The 23,916-nt window shown below is 41.5% G+C and overlaps 1 protein-coding gene across 1 annotated transcript in view; it reads left to right on the top strand.

Annotated features, from left to right (window-relative positions):
• gas7b (growth arrest-specific 7b) overlaps window positions 1–23,916 on the top strand; it is an 88,301-nt gene that overhangs the window by 6,829 nt on the left and 57,556 nt on the right. Inside the window, exon 2 of the mRNA XM_039787836.1 lies at window positions 21,590–21,707. Within this exon, the coding sequence (XP_039643770.1) occupies window positions 21,590–21,707 (118 nt within the window). The remainder of the gene's footprint in view (window positions 1–21,589; window positions 21,708–23,916) is intronic.

The following is a 23,916-nucleotide window of genomic DNA, read 5'->3' as shown; positions in this document are numbered from 1 at the left end:
GCAGCAAGGAACCTTTTAAAGTCAGTATGATGAATATAATAAGGGACATTTGTTACCAAATAATTCAGGTTATGGTGGCAGAGAGAACTATTTGAAACCTTAATCTATTTGGTCGTAGTCTACACCGGTGAAGCTATTTTGAGTTATAGCTTGAAAAACATTAGTTCAGTTTAAGAGTAATAACAGTTATTTTCAACTTGGGTCTCATTTACCGAGTTTTTTTCCCTCATACCAATGGACGTTGGCCAAAATCTAGTGAAATACTCCTCCATAGTGCTCTGTAAATCTTTACTTGCTGGGATCACTGGACTGAAATATGGTTCAGAGGGGCAAAATTGATGGATCAGTTCTTGCCCTTAGTCTGGGTCACCCATGTATGCTGAGAACCTCCTGTGAATTCAAGAACTTTGCACTAGGGCTGCAACTAGCTATTATTTCCTTGGTGGATTCATGTGTTGATTATTTTCTAGATGAAAATGGATTAGTTGTTTGGTCTCTAAAATGTCAGAAAATGGTAAAAAATGTAGATCAGTGTTTCCCAAAGCCCAAGATGACGTCCTCAAATGTCTTGTTTTATCCACAACTCAAAGATATTCAGTTTACTGTCACAGAGAAGAGAAGAAACTAGAAAATATCCACATTTAACAAACTGACATCAGAGAAGTTTGACTGTTTTCTTTCATAATAAAGTCGACTCAAACTGATTTATCGATTATCAAAATAGTTGCCGATTAACTTAGTAGTTGACAGCTAATCCAGTAATCGATTGATCTTTGCAGCTCTACCTACCAGTACACAGGATCTGAGCTAATGATCACGCCTGCCAATTTAGGAAGATGGCCACATGGCTTGGGTGCTGTTGGTGTTAGTGCTTTTATCAAGTGTTTGTCTTCAATCTTTGATGTGTGGTTTGATGTTTAAGTTAAGGGCACGTCAAGAAGTCATGTGGTCATGTCAGAATAGAAGGCAGGTGCTGAAGTTTAGGACGCACATTAGCATCAGCCCTTCCTATACGTTTAGATTTTCCTCCAGCTGTTAAAACAAGCACTTGGATTTATACAATTGGGGCACATTTAGAGGGTCTTTTGCAATTTGTGATTGCCACATCTGGAACACATGTCCACCCATCCATCTGTTATCTGCCGCTTAGTTTGCTGGGTCATGGTGGTCTCACCTCAACACTGCAATGGCTGTGTGAAGTGGGTGTGCTTGTTGGATTGTTGGTTTTGAACATTATAGAAATTACAGCCCCTCTTTCCCAATTCCAATGTTTGCGAGGTGTGGAAAGAGGGAGTTGAGACACTGGTTGACAATCTGACAAGCGCTTCTTTTTAAAGCATGACAACTTAAGGGTAAGCTCAGACATCCATTGATACAAGAAGCCCACTGCATTTCTTGTATCAAAGATTTAATTCTGTCTCTAAGACCACAGTTAAGGGTCGGAGTGTATAACAGCTGATAAATGAAGAACTTTGCCTGCGTGATTAGCTCCCGTGTCCACCATGATAGTCCAGTAGAAGTCCTGCACTAATGCCGACCTTATTGAACCCATCTGCCTTTCAGTCTGATGCTCCATCTTAACATAACTGGAACAAGACCAACTTAGTTCCTAATGTGAAGGGAGCAATGCACCATTCCTGGCAGAGCCCCCTGGCCTCAGACTCATTCCAGCTGCTTCACACCCAGCTGTGAACTGTTTCAGTGCGCCTTGGAGGTCACACGTTGGTGAAACAAGCAGAGCTACATCGCCTGGATACTCATGTGTGAGATCTTAAGGTGTAGACACATATAGCAGACGACTGACCGTTGACAGAAAACCCAGACGATATGACCGAGGTCCAAAAAACTGCCACAGAATAGACCAAAAAGACGAGAGGAGACGAGACGTAATACATCTCTATAACAGCAGGCGGCGCCAATCTGTAATGTTGCCCAAGAAATGAAAACCGGCAGCTGATTGGACGAACGCATCACATGGGTTTGTTTTCTCCGGAAATTCAAAGCCTGACTGTCATGGCGACCGTTCAGAATACAATCTCATATTGTACTAAAATAGTTCACCGAAATGTGTTTCTGAAAACATTTTAAGTAGGGCTGGGCGATATGGCCTAAAAATAAAATCCCTGATTTTTTCAAAAAAAATCCGATTTAAGATTTAAATCGATTTTTTTCTCCCTCTACTTAAAATCAATCTGCAGATGACAAAGAAATTGTTCAAAACAAGTTTTATTTAGTTTTGACTCATACACACACATGGGGCATGTACCATTATGATTATTCATGCCAATTTTGTGGAAATATAAATTGGTTTAAGGTAGTTTTTTTTGGGGGGGGGGGGGGGGGCTATATATTCAACAACAAAACGGATGCGTGAGATAAAGCTGTTTTTACACATACAGGTGGTAATTCACTTCTCGTTCCTCGCTAAAAGTTCAAATCATTTTAACGCGTATTGCGCAACCTTGCCCTATTTTCACCTGTTGCTGAGTAACGCATGTGTTAACATCCCATGGTCTCTTGAATGTAGCATACCTGTAGCAAGCTCCTTCGGTGCGCAAAAACAAACGTGCGCGAGCTCCGTGCTACAGAGCGGCGATTGCAAGTTGTTTAAGCCGCTACAGGCCTCCGTCACAGCTCGGTTGTATCAGCGGCATTTAGTAGATGTGTTGAGCCGCAAAAGAATTCCTCAACACCGCCTCTGGTGCCCCGCATGATGCTCCTTCAGGTCAACTGTAGCTTGTGGTTCAGTTACCCAGAATAGGTGACTCTCAGCCAGGGACAGTGCTCCGCGAGCTGCCGGTCATTTTGGCGGAGATTACGGATAAGTAAGTAATGAAACGACTGGTTAAGAAAATAATTAATGTTAGTCCCTGTCGCTGCCATGTTGTTTGTATATCTCTATGGCAAACGCGCGGGGGGAGGGATGAGCCCGTTCGGAGCTACGGGAGCCCAGAGGGGAGCGTCGGCGGATGTTAAGGAGAAAATCGATTTTTCATTTAAACAAATCTACGTTGACTACACAGTCGAGTTAATCGATAAAATCGATTTATCACCCAGCCCTAATTTTAAGCGAGAAATATGCCATGCAGTTGCTGAATCTGTCTTCATTTCAGCTCAACAAAGGTCAGTTTAAAAGATTTTGAGAGACTCTAGTCACCTCATTCCGCTCGCCATTTCCGGGTGAGTCCCGACTGCCCTGCCGCCGACCGAACATGTCAGGTTGGCCAAAATGAACGGCGACAGCCCCTCAGACGGACGACGGCACGGGACACACCGAACAGATTTGAGTCACTGACCTCGCTAGACTGTCTCACGGCCGATAATCGGCCTGGTGTGTCAGCGCCCTTAGTTCACTTTCATTAAATTGCCTGAAAAGGACACCAGGCTGCTACAGTAGCCAATTAGAGGTCTACACACATCAGACTGCTCGGTTAGAACTCCACTTAGCCAGACATTTCTCCGATGGAGAAGGGGATAGACGGGATAGCACTGCAGCGTTTAATATGTATTTCCACTGTACTGCTTTGCCTACCAGTGTTATATATATATATATATATATATATTAATTATTATTAATCGCTGAATTTCTATAGTTAATCGCGATTAATCGCATATTTTATCACACGATTAATATTCTATTATTTTGCATTTCAGAACTGTTTTTAAGTACATATTAACAATGGAAAGCAATTCAATCAGGAGAGACTTCGTTGCAGATATGCAAGATTTATTTGTAAGTTACATATGCAAAATATGAATTGTACTTTGTCTTTGGAGATTAGACTCCATCGTATAAAATGTAGATATATTTTAAAGGGTTTAGGAAAACCCACACATATCCCTGATGGAGTCTAGACACTGGTGGTGGTGGTGAAAGGGGCACGGAGACCAGAACTAAGGAGTCGAAGGGAGCAGTCAGCCGGAAAAAAACCGAGGGTGCCGGGTGACGATGCCTGGAGGTGGAAGGGGAGGAGGAGGGTCGCACTCTTGCCTGAAATGACAACTGACAGCCGCAGAGGACAGAACAGATTTAAAACATGGATGTCATGCTGTGATTGGCTTGTGAAATACGAGGCTGAATTGGATTGGTTTAACTGAAAATCGACTCTCGAAAACAGCTGATCAGTTTAGGAGAAAAGTGATAAAGTTATTGAAGCCTCCCTGAAAGAATTTACGCTGAGCTACATTTCTTACCAGTGTATCTTGATTGGGAATTGAATGCAAAGAAAGTTACTTTATGAATTTGACTTTAAGATTTGTTTTTGTTTATTATTTATTTATTTATTGTAAACAAAAGAAAAATGTGTGAATCTGTCATTATTGCACCATTCCTCCAAGTACCTAACTAAAAAACTAAAAATCCCTATCCTTACCAGAGTCAATATAATGTTTAGTAACTCCTAAATAATTTTGATTACTCACTGACGTCCAGTGATCACCGGTTAATGAGACAGTGTTTGCAGCACCTTGCAGCAGGGCTGCTTTTTCCGTGTCATACAGGCTGTGTATGCGTGAAACAACTGTCCCCTTCGACGGCAATAAGATGGGTCAGAACATGCCAACTGTAGTATGTCTTGAGACCCGAGTCTTCTATGATGCTGACAGGTCTGCACGTTAGTTGCCACCCATTTTGGAAGAGCTGTAGTAATTTTTTGGGTTTTTGGTTTCATCCACAGGTCGGCAAGTAGCACTCGTAGCACTCTCCAAAATACTGCTTTGCCTGAGTGGGTAGTATGCTAGTGGGTAGCATCCAGAGGTGTCAAAAGTATTCACATTCATTACTCTAGTAGAAGTATAGATACTAGGGTTTGAAAATACTTCTGTAGAAGTTGAAGTATCAACTCAAGCTTTTTACTCAAGTAAAAGTATAAGAGTAAAAGTTTTTGTGTGTGAGTGTTTTTTTGAACGATGACAAGCCGGAATGAAAACAAGCCAAACTGAAATAGGAGTATAGTATAGGCTATTTTTAAAATGTAAGGAGTAGAAAGTACAGATAATTGCGTGAAAATGTAAGGAGTAGAAGTAAAAAGTCTGCTGTAAAATAATTACTCCAGTAAAGTATAGATACCCAAAATTTCTACTTAAGTAAGGTAACAAAGTATTTGTACTTCGTTACTTGACACCTCTGGTAGCATCAACCTGAGTCACGTTTATTAGCTCGTAGGTGGTAGCTCAAGCTTGACGTGCTTCGGTGATATTTTAATTCGGCTTTACACAATGTGCATATAGCTTTTGACTTATCTACGAGCCATCCGGAACTTTTGGAAAATTAAAAGCGCCATTCAGAATCGTGTTGCTGCTGTCTTTCTCCATCATGCCTGCAGCCTGCAGCAGGAGGAAGTATCGCAGCTTGATGATAAGTAACGGTGCGGCAAAGGGTCAAAATAGTAGCCTGTTAGGCACAACGCGAAGCCGAGTGAAGTGTAAAATAACTTAATAAATGCCGGCACGCAATAAAAAAAAATTTGCGCGCGATGCTCGGCCCTTAATCGCATCGCGATTAACGCGTTAATGCTGACAGCCCTAATTATTTTTTTTAAAGATTATTTTTTGGGCTTTAATTGATAGCTATAGACAGGAAAGGAGGGATAGAGAGTGGGGAAGGCATGCAGCAATGGGCTGCAGGCTGGAATCGAGCCCGGGGCATGCGGTAAGAACTGAGTCTTAATACATGGGGTGCACGCTCAACCAGGTGAGCTACCAGGGTGCCCCGCATACCAGTGTTTTAACCCTTCACAAGCATTGTTATTGAATTTTAGGAAAAACATATATATGGGGATATATACCATTTCCATCTTTGCTTCAAATTATACCGTGATATACATTTTAGGCCACGCCCCCAAGCCCTACAATGAACACTTATCCAAATATTTAATACATTAAAGCATTACATTATAATGTGATTCATAACTTACAACAAGATTTATGTTTACAGATGAATGGGGACCACGTGGGCCGTTTGGAGGGGAAACCCAGATAAATGTAAGCACAGAAGTCTTAATCACTGGCCCGCACACTCAAGAATTAGACTGCATCTGTTTAAAAGAGGGGTAACATGTTTTGGGTTGGACAGTGTGCACTAGGGTTAACACTGAACTGACTCAGGTGGATACAGCCAGGACGTACGGAGCTGAAACACTTTGCCTTAGCAGCGGAGCGAAGCAGTCGGGCTGTGAAAAGCCTTTACATTCTGCTTTGCTGTCCTGCAGTGGCTGTTGACTGCTCTCTTTGAGAGTGCCCGGCTCAGTGAGTTTAGTACTCGTGTGGAAAGCAGAACAGTGGATTGACATGCTGCCATATCTGATCCTGAGAACAGAAGCAGGCGTATACAGATAGGATGTGCCCACTGTAAAGGCTGCGCGTTCACAGCAGTGCACAGTGTGCGTAATGGTGCTCCTGTCACAGACAGGGCGTGTGCACGGCTCAAGTCCAAGCTTGGAGGAGAGGCAGTGAGACCAACAAAGACTGAGAAATGCACATAAACTGGATGGGGGGGTGTTACAAAACAGGCTTTGTTAGCTGTAGTGAACAAGACACACTCACATGCCCGGTGCTGAGGCATTGAGCACACAATCATTACAGTTTGTGTCAGCGTACAGTACAGGGGCCGGACTTTCAAATAAAGAAAATAAAATGAATTTATACCTAATACGCCTATTCTTGTTCGAAATTTTCACTTTCTTACTGAATTAATGCTATTTGTTTTTTACATGTATTGGTGTGAGCAAACTCCTAAAAAATATGGAAACTCCATAATGATAACTGGCTCTTTAACTAGAAAATGATCTCAGACTAGGAGGCAGTGTGAGGAGTGATGGTTAAAGTCTGTGATTATGGAAACATTATTGTAGTATGCAGTGTCCTGATTGGTGGAAAATGCTTGCAGAAAGAGGCTGTTGTCAGGTAAACATGTCACTGTCAAAGAGGCTGAAGCAAAAAGTTGACTGGAAAAGCCCAGCTTTAACACTAGAAGTGCTGGAATTCCATAACTACTAGAACTGCTGTGAGCGGTCATTTTGACCGCCGGATTCCAAAATCTATAATCTCTCATGATAAATACCTAATTGCGATATTGTATTATTTACTGTGTTAGGATATCTTTCGAAAAACGTAATAACACCGAAATGTACATTTTAATGAGTTTAATTATACATTTGAGTAGTAATATGCGTTTCAATAATTCATATCATGGCATAGTAAACCGTAATTATTTCACACATTCATATCCCGAAAAATATGGTGTGGAAATTCATTCAACTTAACTCATAACAGCCAAATAACAATTAAAAGTATCTTATTTGAACATTTAGCTATAACCTAAAGCCTCTGCCGCCGCTGCCCTTTTTCCTCTATAAACTCCGCTCTCAGCTCCTCTGCCAGTTGCTGCATGAACTTCCTCCGGGACATTTTACAGCTGGTGCACTCCTTGGAGAGGATGTGTGCAATGATTCCAGCCAGCTCAAGGATGTATAAAGTTATATGAACACGTAGACAGCCACCGGCCATCTATCTGTACCGCGCCTTTCACAGAGTGAGCGCCCGGTGTTTGCATTCTGATTCAGAACTGAGTCCATCCACGCCGTAGTAGCCTACGTTACCGACTCTGGCTTTGCCTTCAATGATGCCCACACTTGTTACTCGAGACCGCTAGTTACGTTTCTCTGATAAAGACTATGGTAGTTACTAAGCAACCAAGATGCATCTTCAACTGCGCGAAAGATTAAAAACAATACCGCGAAAATCCGAGCGGTCAATATGACCGTCTCTGGCTGAAATAGGTAAAATTATTGTATTTTCTTTGCCTTTTGTGTAATGTACGTAAAAACAAATTTCAATTAAAATACAGACTCTTTTAGGAAAAGTCAGGCAGCAGCAGGATTGTATTTTTTTATTCAGCAAAGTTATTACACATATAAATTTCAAAACGGTCAAAATGACCGTCATGGCCGTTCTAGTGTTAATGATGAAAGGACTGATAAGCAGGCTATGCACTCGTCATGTATGCCTCATTTGCAATGATGCTGTTGCAAAATAATACAACCAGCATCATCATCATCAAGAATGAAGAACTCGAACATAACGATCGCGTCATTCACGTGCATATTAAGTAGCCAGATGCATGTCTTTTGGTCTTATAATACCTCCATAGATTTACCGCTATAGCGGAGAGTTTGGTTTGTTCAGCCAGCAGTGAGGTTTACAATAATTTGTCAAAATTTCCAGATTCCCGGCAAACTAAGATAAACAGTTAGACTACAAACCGACAGCTTTTGTTTTAGCTTGTTTGTAAAGTAGTGGGTGGACTGAGCAGACAGAGCAGATTGAAATATTGCTTTCTACATGTTTATGCCGGTCTACACAGGTGAGTGCATTGATAAGTATTGACTTTTTACTCACGAAGGTTTAATTGTACACACTAAAAACTCCTGGGTTATTTCTTCAACCTAATTAAAATTATGGGTTATTTTTTCAGAGAGAGATTTTCTGGGTTATAGGGCTAATATTTTGACCCAATTCCTGGGTTGTTTGGGTTTCTGGGTTATTTTCAAAGAGTAACCCATGTTCTGGGTTATAGGATTGTCCCTCTCTCTCTCTCTCTCTCTCTCTTTCTTTCTCTATGTATGTATGTATACAGTACAGGCCAAAAGTTTGGACACACCTTCTCATTCAATGTGTTTCTTTATTTTCATGACTATTTACATTGTAGATTCTCACTGAAGGCATCACAACTATGAATGAACACATATGGAATTATGTACTTAACAAAAAAGTGTGAAATAACTGAAAACATGTTTTATATTTTAGATTCCTCAAAGTAGCCACCCTTTGCTTTTTTTGATAACTCTGCAAACCCTTGGTGTTCTCTCAATGAGCTTCATGAGGTAGTCACCTGAAATGGTTTTCACTTCACAGGTATGCTTTGTCAGGGTTAATTAGTGGAATTTTGGCCCTTATTAATAAAAAAGCAAAGGGTGGCTACTTTGAAGAATCTAAAATATAAGACATGTTTTCAGTTATTTCACACTTTTTTGTTAAGTACATAATTCCATATGTGTTCATTCATAGTTTTGATGCCTTCAGTGAGAATCTACAATGTAAATAGTCATGAAAAATAAAAAGGAAACGCATTGAATGAGAAAGTGTGTCCAAACTTTTGGCCTGTACTGTGGTATATTATATATATATATATATATATATATATATATATATATATATATATATATATATATATATATATATATATATATATATATATATATATATATATAGTGGCATATACAAGGGGACGTGTGGTAGAGGGACGCTATTTTCCAGTTCTAGTCCCAGAATGCACTGCACAGGGAGGTGCAAATGCCTCAGCCTGTTGATTACTGCAGGTGCTCATGCACTGGAAGAAGACAAAGAGAGCAGAGGCAGAGAGAAGAAAAGCAGAGTTCATGGGGCAAGAATCTAAGTTACCAGGACTTACTAGGCTAAACCTAGTAGTTTTACTCCCAGTATGTTTTTGAGTTTGAGTTACTGTTTTCGTTGGACTATTTTCTGAAAAGACTGCTTAAAATAAAACCTCTGTTTGCCTGCAACCACTTTTTGGCTTGTCTCTGCCCTACACCCCACCTGCTACAAAGGAACACCTCTCATGACATCACAATATATAATGTATTTTTTGTTGGAGGGGTGTATTTTATGGAGTTATTATATTATCATGTCAACATAGTTTATAATATGAACAATCACACTGGTGTGTTTTGTACATTATGATAAAACAGTATCACCAGTATTTGTAGGAGAAATAAAATGACACACCCTCTAAACATGGATATATGTCCCGCCCCTCCTCTGAGAGACCACACCATAACAGAGGAGTGTGATGCGTCAGATGAGAATGCAAAGGTTTATTTTATGGCTGTAAAAAAACAAAAAAAAACAACGTCCCTCTGTATGTCTTTGCTAAACGCAAACCAGTACAATACATTGTTGGGGAGAGTCATCCTTTTTCTCCCATTCATTTTGGCGGGTCATCCAAAATGTATTGCTGGTGAGGTCTATTTTGACTAAAGGTCATAAAACTTCTCCGGTGGCCACTTAAATAAATAACGAACAGTCCCTAAAACAAAGTTTTATTTTCTGAAATAAGGCATACTGGCATAGTAACCAACTACGATGTTGAATTATTTTAACCCAACATTTGGGTCAAGTATTTGACCCAGAAGTTGGGTCAAAAAGAATAACCCAATTTTCTGGTTTGAAATAACCCAGAAATTAGTTGGTCCCTTTTTAACCCAGGAGTTGGGTCAAAAATAACCCATAATGGGTTACAGGAGTTTTTAGTGTGTAGCCTATTTACAGAAAAGAGACTAGCGTGAGTTCATCTACCCCAGCGGCTGTTAGTAATCCTCTCTGTATCGTCAGATACTGCATGTTTTAACGCACACACATCTCGGCTCATGTGTGGAGCTTGGGCATCGCTATACAGAATTCCGGCATGTGAATAGAAATGCAAATACAGGGGCTGGGTTTTTGCTCTAAATGCTTGAAATGATAAATAACAGAATGCATTTTTTCCTCTTTACATTTTATGAATTCATGATTATTCTGCGGGCCAGACTAAAAGCTTTGGCGGGCCGGATGTGGCCTGCGGGCCGCCAGTTGACGTTGGCTGATGTACATTACATACAGTATGGGCATCCCTTGTCCTCTCCCAGTGTCTGAAGCGTCTCTACTTCTGAGAATGTGGCTGCGCTTCAGGCTGCACATCTGCCCAACCCAAACAATGTCTCTCAAATAAAGACCAATCCACAGCCCCCACATCTGTCTCTCCCTCTCCACTAACTGTGTCCCTCCTCTTTCAGTCTTTCACTCCTCCTACCTTCACTCAGTCTTGTCTTATTTACTTTACTTATGTCTTACACATTCTTCTCTCTAGGTCGTGTAGTCAGCACCCAAGGATACATGTGAGAAACTTCTCCCCGGCTGTATTTTTTCTCACATGAGGCCTAAATGCCCGCTGAGTGATCCCAGAGGGCTCCGCCTTTAGACCTCTCAGTGTCCACTGGGCCTGTTGATGACATTTAGTTTAGGCTGCTCTCAAGACTTTCTGGGCCAGATGTACGTACATTTGCGAATGCAGCGTTACCAGCGCCATGGCCAACCCGCAGAAAGCGCACGCTGTGATACTTACTTACGTCGTATTTACCAAACCTGCAGTTCATCGGGTAATCAGCACTTTTCTCCGCCCACTATACCGTAAATTGCGCTGTAGCAAAGCGTTAAGTACTTGTGCTATGATACGGCTGAGTACAGACTGTGATATTGCCACTGCTGATGCTATGACTGTTTGAAAATATACTGATGCCAATATTTGTAATGTAGCGAGGAGTTTAACAACTGCTGGAATGGAATGTGAACGCTGAGTTGGAGATTCAGTGTCATCTTTGATTTCTTCCAGTAACTGTAATATTGCATGGCTGCTTAATCTGTAAGTGTGATCCTTGTGGCAAAAATCCTTTCAGCTCGTCTCCTTGGCCTATGTCTTCGTCTTCCTCCGATTACTGCTGCTATTTCACCAGGAGGCATATGTGAGGAAACCACCTTGCGGCCTGCTTTTAAGAGGTGGAGAATTGTCACTGCAAAATAGAGGCAAGCTGTCACGGGCAGTTTTTGTACATACCGCGGAATACATAATTAGGCGCACTTTACGCTTCCCCTCCCATCTCTTTATGGGAAACTCCCACTAGCTAAATCCCGGGCTGCACGCTCCCACGCAGCAAAGTAAAAAGCACCCGCTCTTTCGAGAATTGTGTTGGGTCCCACGGGATTTCAATGAGACCTCCACTTACTCCACGTAAGACTGAAGCAGCAGAGTCCCTGATTGTACATAGTCTCACTTTAAAGCAGGGGTGTCAAACTCATTTTCACTAAGGGCCACACTGGAAAAAGAGAATCACACCAAGGGCCAGACATGTAGAGTTTATTGACGTGCTTTTGTTACTGCATGTCACTTTTTTAAAACATTTTGGTAGCTTTTTTCCTCATTTTTGTTGTTTTTGTTCCAACGTTTTTGTGGCTTTCTCAGACATTTGTCACCTCTTTGTACATTTTTGTTGAGAGGAAGCCATACAAAAGTAATCAAAAGAGTTCCTTAGCCATCATAGAATTTAGCAAATCAAGAAAAACAATTATAATTTTTTTTTTAACAACAACTTGTTTCACAGCCTGAATATGAAAACTGTCTCAGAGTCGGCAAATCTGCCATATTCTGCTTTGAATGGCAGGCAATTGCAGTTTAAAAAACACTTTCCTGTGTTTTTGGTTTGGCGCACAACTAGGTGGGCCAAAATGTATTGTGAACCTAAATTGATATACGGGCCGGATCTAAATCTGCGCGGGCCTTGAGTTTGACACATGTGCTTTAAAGAAAAATGTTACAATTTGGAACTATCCAAAACGGAGTTGACTGTGCATGGGAAACCTAGTCAGGGTCACCAATGAGGTTGTCTCTGGAAATGTCTTCTTTCATGTATTCCGAATAAAATAGTTTTGAAATATATAAAATCCTAATTTCAGGGTAATCCATGTGGAGCTCCATGCTTCCCTGATAACTGGAGGTTCAACAGGCCTTAGATCTGTATCCGCAGCAACAGCAGATGGTTGAGTCCAGTGTTGATGGGGAAGATGTGTCTCTTCTTCAGCAGCATCAGCATTTGGTCTGTCGTGATAGTCAATATATGAATTTATCGCACGATATATACAAGATATATTGCAATTGCTAATTTTTATAATTGAAAATAAAGAGTATATTCATTTTGGTTGTGTTACCAACATTTTAGTCGATCTCTGTCATCTTGTCTGCTTTCTGTGTCTGAGGCAGAGGTGGGGCTCAGACAGTGTCTCCCCACACACACACACACACACACACACACACACCGATTGGATAGCGACAGGTCAAGAGAAGACGTGAACCCACTGCCTTATGATCCCTATAGTGTTTTGTTACATCTACAGCCAGTTAGGAAGAATAAGTCCCAATGGACTTTGTTACAAAGCCTCAATCTTCCGGTGTGGGAACATTTTGGCTTTAAGCCGAATGAGAGAGGATAGCCAATTAACGTGGACGAGCCAAGAACAGTGGCAGTGAAAAGAGGCAACACAACTAACCTAAAATCTCACCTAAAACATAACCATCCCACCCAGTTTTCAACCTGGGAACAACAACCGCAGCTGGAGGTGGAGAGGGGTCTTCCACACAGTTACATGTTACAAATGCTTTTTCCCGGCAGTGCAAATATAAACGTGACGCACGCAAATGGCGCACGCTCACAGATTGCATAACTCGCCATATCGCCAAAGAGATGCAGCCATTAAACGAGGTCGAAAAACCAGCATTTAAAAATATGCTGCAAACTTTTGACAAACAGTACGAATTGCCAAAGAAAAATCTCCCAAACTGCCATTCCATCTTTGTACAAAAAAGTAAAAGACGACATTCTGAAGGAGATAAAAGACATCTCTTTTTACTCTGCCACTATAGCACTTTCTGTTAACAAAGGTGTATTTATTATTTATTTATGTTTTATTTATTTAGGATATATTTTTTGACATTCCGATTCCAATGTATAAATATTCTTAAAGTGCTCATATTATGCTCATTTTCAGGTTCATAATTGTATTTAGAGGTTGTACCAGAATAGGTTTATGTGGTTTAATTTTCAGAAAACACCATATATTTGTTGTACTGCACATTGCTGCAGCTCCTCTTTTCACCCTGTGTGTTGAGCTCTCTGTTTTAGCTACAGAGTGAGACATCTTACTTCTGTACCATCTTGTTGGGAGTCGCACATGCGCAGTAAGTACTGCTAGCTTGTCAGTTGCAGAGTATGAGGGAGTGCCATGCTAGCAGCTAGGCGAGCATTATAACGTGTGTTACAAAGTGACGCATGGAAGTAAATGCTGGACTACAATAGAGCTGTTTGGAGCAGTTTGTGAACAGTGTTTTCTGTTGGAGATGGTAACTCCCTTGGGGTGGACTTTGGGCTTTTTTCACTTATATATACCTATAATGTGGACAAAAAGATAAATAACACAATAAAGGAAAGGGGAAAAGCCAAAAAGCATAATATGAGCACTTTAAGAATGAAACGTTCATTGATCTTGGAAAGAGTGTGCTTGCATTATTTTGCTTTAATATTGTCATATTGTCATTATGTAATCAGTGGCATAAAATGGTCTTAAAATGACAATAATAAAAATTTATCGCAATTCATTTTGGGACAATATATTGCACAACAAAAAGGAGTTATCGTGACAGCCCCAATCAGCATTTGTGTGTCCACTTCCCCATAGTTCACATATTATAACTTTGCCCCAGAAAGGAGTGGATAATAGGAAACAGACACTTCCCCTCCGCGTCACACCTCTGTTCCCGAGCTCCGCTGATATGGCAAGGGAGGAGAGGCAGGGAATACATCTCAGCATACACTGTGTACCTCACTACTATTCTAACAGAAACTTCAGACTGGAGATTGCCCACGCTCTCCGTCTGCATCCCATCATGAAAGGCTTTTTTGCTCTTCAAGACGTGCATGCCTGTACAGTATACAGGAGGAAACAGTCAAGTTTTCATTAATTTCATTGGATTACTTTATCAGTTAAAACTGCTAAGAACTAACATTCAAAATCTTATTGAAATTTTATGTCGGGATTATACTGCCTCTTATTTTTGTCTTTGGAGTTTTATCTGAAATTAAAACTAGCGCTCAAAGAAGATTGCATCTTACTGTGTAAGCACTAACCCCCCTAAGAAGTAATGTAGAGGCATTTTGGATTCAACATCATATTTGTTGGCTAAAGGTAAAGCTGTTTACTCCCTTTCCGTAATGCTAGCTCAGCAAGTCTTCAACATAGTTTTTTCAAGGCTTTGTGGGCTGAATTCAGATTGATTTAAAGGAATGACAGTTAAGTTTTAATTTGTTCAAGTATGAAAGATGGCTAGCTCTTTGAAGAATGGCAGCTGCAGTCTGCTTGGCTTCATGTTGCATTACAGTGGAAACCAATGGCAAAATAGTTACCGCAAAACACTTTTCAAAGCAATCCTGTACCATAATCCACTTCATGCCAAAACTTGCCGATAAATTGCAAGATATATTTATTACCCCGAGCAGAGCTTCAGAGCTCTTAAAGGGATAGAGTGGCACTGAACAAGTGCATTTAGAGATTTATTGGCAATGTTTCTGCAGATGTTTTGAAATTTTTCTTTCTGTGATCTTTAAACGTGCAATATGTAACTTTCTGCCACTAGGGGTCTCTCAACCAAAACAATGGATGGTAAACACAGACTTTTGATGACATTGGGAAGTTGCGTGGAATTATGGGAGTTGTAGTTTTTAGTGTTAAACAACTTTGGTGGTTAGAATTCATATGTATGTTCATGGACGAGTTTACCCATTAGCCAGCAGCTAAAACACAAAATATTTCACAATTCAATGTCACCTTTTGGATGGTTTCAATACCAGGGCGGATGGTGTTTGTTGTAACGCTAGCTAGCTACTCAACGAGGCTGAGAGACGGTTGTGGATGTGGATGTGGGTAGGGATTGTCGGGGGAATCTCCGCGACGGCGAGGACTTTCGATGCCTGTTGTGCATCAGCAGAACATCTCCCAGCTGCCCGGAATGATCTCTCCTTCACTTTTCTGTAATCTTAACTTTTCGTTTTGGTGCTTAACCCACCTTTTGTCAGGTTAATTTAGCTAACCGTAAAGACAGCTAAAGGCGAAGGGGGAAGAAATTCGTCAGGGAGGAGATTTTTGGCAAGGACACCGGTAGCACTAACAGAGACTAGCTAGCTAGCTAACGTTTGGATGGCCGCTGTTGTGACTCGGGTGCTGGGTCTGATATGGTCTTTTCCCGACGCTTCATTAAAGGGGTGATAGAATGATTATATAGGGTATTTCACACTGTTCCTTATGGTCTCCTAATGGGGTATGTAACATTGGTTGGGCCGAAAATGGCCTGGTTGATATTTGATTGGCCCTTATGCATCCCTGTGTTTTGGCCCTATTTGTAACAAGAGCTTTTCATCCAAATATGGTATGCTCATGAATATTTAGATGAGCTGCGCGCTGATTTGTTGAGCGAATTCCCATACACACACATTAAAGACGAGACAGCAGGTCTCATATTCCAGACACTGAAATGTTTCGTTACCAAATTCACTTCTGAGACTTTTTTATGCGAGAAATCAACTATATAAAGCTCAAATATGGGCCGTTTTACGAAAATTGATGGCTAATTGCAAATTTGGTAAGATGTGTCGGACTTTAGGAGGTCCACACAGTCTGACGAGAAAGCAGCTGGGCTCCATACCCATGGCAAAGTCACCCTTTGTGGATTACTGCACTACCGGGGCTCCGCGGCCGGCTGCCGGCATAACTATAATATATTTACAGTTTGAATTTCGTCACGGCACTTATATATCACAGCTACCCCAAGGTCTTACAAAGCTAACCGCTGTGTCCGATTTCAATTTAAGGCATTTTTATGAACGTGAGGGGTCTTGTTAGGAGGAGCAGCTAGCTAGCTATATGTCCCATTCAATACAATGGGAAAAGATTGCGGCTAGCTAGCTACACTTTCGGGATAACTATAGTATATTTACAGTTTGAATTTCGTCACGGCACTTATATTACAGGTTCCCCAAGGTCTTATAAAGCTAACAGTTGTGTCCGATTTCAATTTAAGGGATTTTTGTGAACGTCAGGGGTCTTGTTAGGAGGAGCAGCTAGCTAGCTATGTGTCCCATTCAATACAATGGGGAAACGATCGCGGCTAGCTAGCTACACTTTCGGCATAACTATAGTATATTTGCAGTTTGAATTTCGTCACGGCATGTATATTACAGGTTACCCAAGGTCTTACAAAGCTTAGCTAACACTTGTCCGATTTCGGATTTCAATTTAATGCATTTTTGTGAATTTCAGAGGTCTCGGTAGGAGGAGGCTAGCTAGCTCTCATTGATGGACTCCAGCTCACCGCGGGCTCTATCAATGAGACTCGCGGACAAGAGGCGTTTATTTCCCCGATCGTTTGTTTAAATAACTCAACACACATATTCATTATAAGATTAACTGGAACCTGTGGTAAGAGATTGCGGGCGTAACAAGCTCGCTGACCGCGCTCTCAGTCACACACCGGTCATTTAGCAGGAAGAGGGTAGGGAGAACAGCGAGCTGCAGGCCCTGGAGCTCTGTCAGGGCAGCGGCGTTTGGTAGTCCAGTCACCCAGAAAGGGTGAGTTTGCGCAGGTGTTGAGCACCGTGGACTGCCGGCCGTGACGGATCTCAATCTAGCTCGCAGCAGGCCGGGGTCTGTGAAGGAGGACAGGCAGGGCAGCGATGTAGAAACTCAGGCAGCACTGGCCGCTGAACTCTGACACACAGTCGGAAAAAATTTGCAATTAGCCATCAATTTTCGTAAAACGGCCCATATTTGAGCTTTACATAGTTGATTTCTCGCATAAAAAAGTTTCAGAAGTGAATTTTGTAATGGAATAGCAGAGATCTGCGCGACCTAGATTCAGAAGACTACCTGATCTCAGGTCAGTGACCATGTAAATGTTGGGGTGTGACAAAGACTAGAGACTAGAGCCAAATGAGGAGGAGCCGCCGAGTTGACGTCAACTAGGCGGCTCGTTGAGATTTGCCCGTTTTCAGAGGCAGTTTCAAATTCTGAGATTTGGTTCTATGTATGTCCTATTTACCCACCAAACTGTCATTTTTCAACTATGACAAGGTAAAATCGGTTTTGCATTCTATCACCCCTTTAAACTTACAACTTACTAACAGTATTTTTTTCTGTGACATTGTATGATTTACAATTACTCCTGTACATATAATCTGGGTGCCGTGTTTTGACGGAAGTTACGAGTAACTAGAGGGTGAGAGATTATATTCCACTGACGGGCGACTAAAGGAAACGCTCTGTGTCTGAAAATAAAATAACCGATTTCTCTGAGTTTGACATTTGGGATAGTGTAAGAACACAACTCATAAAAATAGCCTATATAACATAGGTATGGTCATATTTAGACATTTTAATGCTGAAATGTTACATATTGTATCTTTAAAGCCTGCATGAAGCCATTATTTGATATTTTACCTGGAGTATAAAACTACAGTCCTTCTCAGCCACCAAAACAGTATAAAGACCTTTTTTTCTTCTTTTTTTTACATGGATCCTGGTTTCCACATCCTCAGGGTCATGTTCAGGAACCTCTGGAAACCGGAGCGCTGCTCTGACAGACCCTAACCCTACAGACTCTCCTCTTCCCAAATCCAATTGTTTCCACAGAGTCACCAGAGGTCATCTTCAGCTTCAGCATACACGCATGCACGCACACACACACGCCCTGTCAGAGTCAGGGGGTGCTGAGTCACTCAGGCTTGTGTGAGGACAGCTGCAGTTGGTGGTGTCCAGTAATCCAGCATGTTGAAACTCCAGCCCAGTCACTCCACACAGCTCTCACCAATCAAGGGATTTCAGACAGAGATAGTTGCATCTTATGACTCACCTTTTCTGGACCATCAGTGTGTGTGTGTGTGTGTGTGTGTGTGTGTGTGTGTGTGTGTGTGTGTGTGTGTGTGTGTGTGTGTGTGTGTGTGTGTGTGTGTGTGTGTGTGTGTGTGTGTGTGTGTGTGTGTGTGTGTGTGTGTGTGTGTGTGTGTGTGTGTGTGTGTGTGTGTGTGTGTGTGTGTGTGTGTGTGTTTTAACGCTGCTAACCTGCTGAAAGCTGATGGAGCGATTGTGAGTCAGTTGTTGCTCAATGGTGGAAACCGCTCCCAATCTTTACAGCTAGAAACGTTCAGGGGAGGAATGAACTTAATGAGGTTATTTCTGTGTTACAGTGAGTCGCGTTGGCATTTCTTCAAATAACATGATAGTTACTCACAAGTTATGTTAATGTAGGGACCCTTTTACTCCTTTACAGAGTCATTTTCCCACCCTTTCCGACCTTTAGCTGACGTCAATTTTTAAAGTGAGCTTCTCTCTTCTGTTTCCTTTTATAAAGTATATTATCTGATTTATGCCCAAATTTTCCCTAGAAGTTAGATAATGCCCTGGGTTTGAACTGCCTGTAATGTCTGCAAAGAGGAAACAGGCAGAATCCTTCCTGAGGATGCTGTTCAGATCCAGGTGAAGGTGACCTCAACGCAAGACTGACTATTTATTTACTGTAGAGGCATTTTCCAAGGAAAGCTAACAAATGATCCTGGGCTTCCAGGCAGGGAGCCAGTGTCTACTAAAATTTTCCATTATGATATGCTGTGTATGTTTGGGTGGGGGGGGGGCAACCACCATTGCACACAGTCTACCATAGCACCTTTAACGCTTTAAATTTCTGTCAGTGATTTTTATAACTTTCTATAACTCTTTACATTTCTGTGAGTGACTTTTATGTATGTGAGATATATGTGTGTATGTGTGTTTGTTGTGTTATGGTTGTCTAAGCTGCTGGATGCCTAAAATTTCCCTCAGGATGAATAAAGTATCTAAAAGTATTTTATCTTTGAAACATATCAATTTATATTTTAGGTGTATTAAAGTGCTCATATTATGCTCATTTTCAGGTAAAATCTTTCATAAAACACCATATTTTTGTTGTACTGCACATTGCTGCAGCTCCTCTTTTCACCCTGTGTGTTGAGCTCTCTGTTTTAGCTACAGAGTGAGGCATCACACTTCGGTTCCATCTTTGTTGGGAGTCGCACATGCGCAGTACCTCGGTAAGGACTACTAGCCAGTCAGAATGAGTATGAGGGCATGCCATGTGAGCAGCTAGGCGAGCATTATAACATATGTTATAAGTGACGCGCGTTTATCACGGAAGAAAAGGCTGGACTACAATAGAGCTGTTTGGAGCAGTTTGTGAACATTGTTTTCTGTTGGAGATGTTAAGTCCCTTTGGGGTGGACTTTGGGCTTTTTCACTTTGTAAACCTATAACGTGCACAAAAATATAACACTATAAAGGAAAGGGGAAAAGCCAAAAAGCATAATATGAGCACTTTAAGAATGAAACGTTCTTTGATCTTGGAAAGAGTGTGCTTGCATTATTTTGCTTTAATATTGTCAATTTAGTAAGCATTTTTTGAATTTTATTTTAAAGTTATAATCCTTAAAATTGCTGTAACATTTTTCTTCTTTTGGTAAACACAACATTGGCATATTATCACCTTAAATAGCTTGTTAGCCAGCAGTTCCCTGTTTCCACATCTAGCAGAGCAGACTATCATTGGTCTGGAGTCGTGTTTCTGACCGTCCAGTACTCACTCTCCTTTCAGCTCGGCTTTGGTTTATTGGTTATCCGGCTCTTTAGCTAGCTGCTAAAGCAACTCCATTCTGTCCACTAAAAATGTTTTTTTTTTGCCTTTTGTCTGTTGTCTGCTGTGTTCAGACTCTGAACTAACTAGACAGCTAACAGACATTCTGAGAGCACCTGCAGAGCTCACAGACATGCTGAGAGCATCTGCAGTGTCTGCAGAGCTCATAGACAATTCTGAGAACGTTTGCAGAGCTCACAGAAATGCTGAGAGCGTCTGCAGAGCGCACAGACATGTTGAAAGCATCTGCAGAGCTCACATACATCTTGAGAGCCTCTGCAGAGCTCAGAGACATGTTGTGAGCATCTGCAGAGCTAACAGACATGCTGAGTGTCTGCAGAGCTCACAGACATGTTGAGAACGTCTGCAGAACTCACAGACATGCTGAAAGCGTCTGCAGAGCTCACAGACATGTTGAGAGCGTCTGCAGAGCTCACAGACATGCTGAGAGCGTCTGCAGAGCTCACAGACATGCTGAGAGTGTTATGTTGATGCTCCTCAGTCCTAGATGGTCCTTGTGTTCTCTCTCAGGGGCTTTTCTGGCATGCTGTCAATGTGCAGCCAAAGGCAGTCTGGGCTTTAGAAGGTTAACCATCTGGAATGGTTCATTATTTAACGTTGCATATGCCTATTCATGCTGGCTCTGAGATTCGTCAGACTTGCCACCACCAAGGTTGACAATAATAACCAAACTGTAGCTGATATGGAGTTTCATTTGGTTCTCTCAAGTCTCCAAATAGCATCTCCCCAATGTGTAACAGTGGTCTCAGTCTGTTGTTTTCCTGCTAATCAGTAGCAGATGTGTGCACTCTCTTGTGTTGCTCAGCTGTATGCTGTGTGCGCATACTCTGCCTCTGGAGCTCAGGCGCTCAGAGGCAGTTTGTTGTTCTTTGTGTGGCAGCAGTGGTAGCACAGCCTGCTCCGCTATGATGTCATTGGTTGCCGGTTGTGAAATACTTGAGGAAATGAGAACCTCATTGAACTCAAGCTAAATGCTGCACATGTAGTCTTCATGTCATGTGAAGCATGATCTTCAGTGGTTTTGTTTGATCTTTTTTATCTGTTTATCTACAGCAATTATTCCAACTATGACAGACCCTTGAGAAATAAATCTGTCTTGGATCTACAGTAATGGAGTTTCAATTCACGTCCAATGTGCGCTGAGCCTGTCTCTGTCTAACCACTAGTGACACCAACTTGCTTTGTGTGTTTTGACAGAGGACATCATCTCTGAGTCAGCTCCCTGTCGAGGACCTCCGAGACCCCCTGCCTCCTCAATGGAGATGCTACATGTCTCCACAAGGGCGGCAATACTACGTCAACACCACAAGCAACGGTAAGAGCCAGTGAAATGAAAAGTCCACAACACATTTTGAAGAAATTGTTCCAGAACATAACTCTCCCTAAAACCACAATCTGCAGTTTCTACATTTATTTTATGTACGGGTTAAGTAAAAAAGATACGTGTTAATTATTATTCCTCTGCTTCCAGTCTATATGCTAAGCTAGGCTTATCGCCTCTTGACTCCAGCTCCGTACTTAATCTACGGACATGAGGTTGACCTTCTTATCTCAGAAAGAAAACACCAGCAAATAATTTCCCATAATCATGAATTTGTCCTTTAATGTTTATTTTAATGAAAAGTTATGTATATGTGCAACATATATAATGTAAGAAGCAGTAAATGATCTAAGCCTAAGCTCTAGGCTTCAGAAATAGGTTTTCAGCTTTGCCCACATTCAGAAGGCATCAGGCCTGTGGGGCTCCTGTTTGACAAAATTGAGACAACTTGAACATTTTCAAACCGGTTTGATATCAAGCCAAACACCAGACCGGACCGGTGTACCGAAATTTAACCACTAGGTGTCAAACTTGAGTCAGCCGTTCGCAAGTGAGACTGATGAGGGAGCGTAACATAATGAGTGCAGCGACTCCAGTCCACAGGGTGGCCATGACTTTTTGTTCCTGCTGCAGTGAGGTTATACCAATAACATTTACACTTTGCCTCATCTCCTTTTAGCTCACTTCTTTCCTCATCTTGTAATCAAAAATGTTTCCATTGCTAATAGTAGGCTACTTTTTAATTTACCAGAAGGTGTATCATCATAATGACTAGTCAATATCAACAACGTTTCCCTTCCGGCATTGCTCCGTTGCTGCCGGAAATTCCACCGGATGTCCGTCTTTTCCTTCCTCTTTCTTTGTGTTGCCGTTCTATACTCCGGTGGATTTGTGAGGACTATGGTTAACTGCTCCTCAGATCTCTGCAGGATAAAACCAGACAGCTAGCTAGACTATCTGTCCAATCTGAGTTTTCTGTTGCACGACTAAAAACTACTTTTGAACGTACACGTGTTTCACCAAAACAAGTTCCTTCCCAAGACTATTTTGCAGAGGCACCGTGGCTCTGCCCGTGACGATTGTGATTGGTTTAAAGAAATGGCAATAAACCATTTTTTTTTTTCCAAAACCCAGAATGCTGGGTGGACTAGCCAGACCTTCCTACGCCATGCTGGGGAGGAGGGTCTTTTTCACCTTTGTTTCACGTCTCTCCCCCTGCACATTTGGTTTGTGCTCTAAATTAAGTGGTTGATATTACTGATAGGATAACTAAAGATTAATAGAGATGATGACCCAAACAACTAAAATAAGACTTAAACTAATGTTTCTGTGAGATGACTCCTGAGGTGACACGTGATGTAATTCCTCCCATCTGTCACTTTGCGCAAAAAACATTCCCTGCCTTGCACCCCAACTACACTTTAAATTGAAAAATGAAACAATATTTTTCATTAAAAATGTTCCACCCAGGAGCTTGTATTTATCATAAAAATGATACGCGAGCGATTTCATCTGTCAGTAGTCGAGTTAAACTGTGTCTCTGTGGCAGTGATGGACCCAGTGAGAGACACGGGGCGTAGAAGAACTAATATTGCTGATAGGGCCTTGTTTCTGTCATCACAATCACCACTCAGTGTCTCCCTGAACACACACACTGGCATAGAGTAAGCTTATTACCCTCCTCTGTTCCACAGACACAGCAACATAGCCTGCTTTTACTATCCCTGAGTGAACTCACTGTAAAACCTGACTGATGTTACTAATATCTTGTCTTAACAGTTCTTGCTTTGAGTTCAGGAAGTTAGGAAGATAAGAAGGTGCAGGTTTGTCAGACAGCAGGTGTTTTTGTATCCCTGGCCTGGTCACACCACAACATGGCATGTCAACATTTTGATAAGCTGAACAACGTGATGCTGTTTGAGTTGTAGGCAGCGTATAAACCTAAAAGGCATGAAACTAATTCTGAAGCACTGTAAACAATGTCAGCAATTTCTTTTGGCAAGTAAACTAAATGATGACATTATCACACTAATGAATGAACGACAATAAGTCCCCCTCTGCATTTCTTTTTGTCTCAACATCTCATCCATGTCGTTCAATTCAACAGTCTACACACAACTTGCCATTATTTCATATATTTTATACATATGAAAGGATGAATACTGTGGGCCTACGTACATTTTATTTTTAGAAGTGATTATAT

Source organism: Perca fluviatilis, chromosome 21 (genome assembly GCF_010015445.1).
Source record: "Perca fluviatilis chromosome 21, GENO_Pfluv_1.0, whole genome shotgun sequence".
Taxonomy (NCBI): domain Eukaryota; kingdom Metazoa; phylum Chordata; class Actinopteri; order Perciformes; family Percidae; genus Perca; species Perca fluviatilis.
This window is presented reverse-complemented; position numbering and strand designations above follow the sequence as displayed.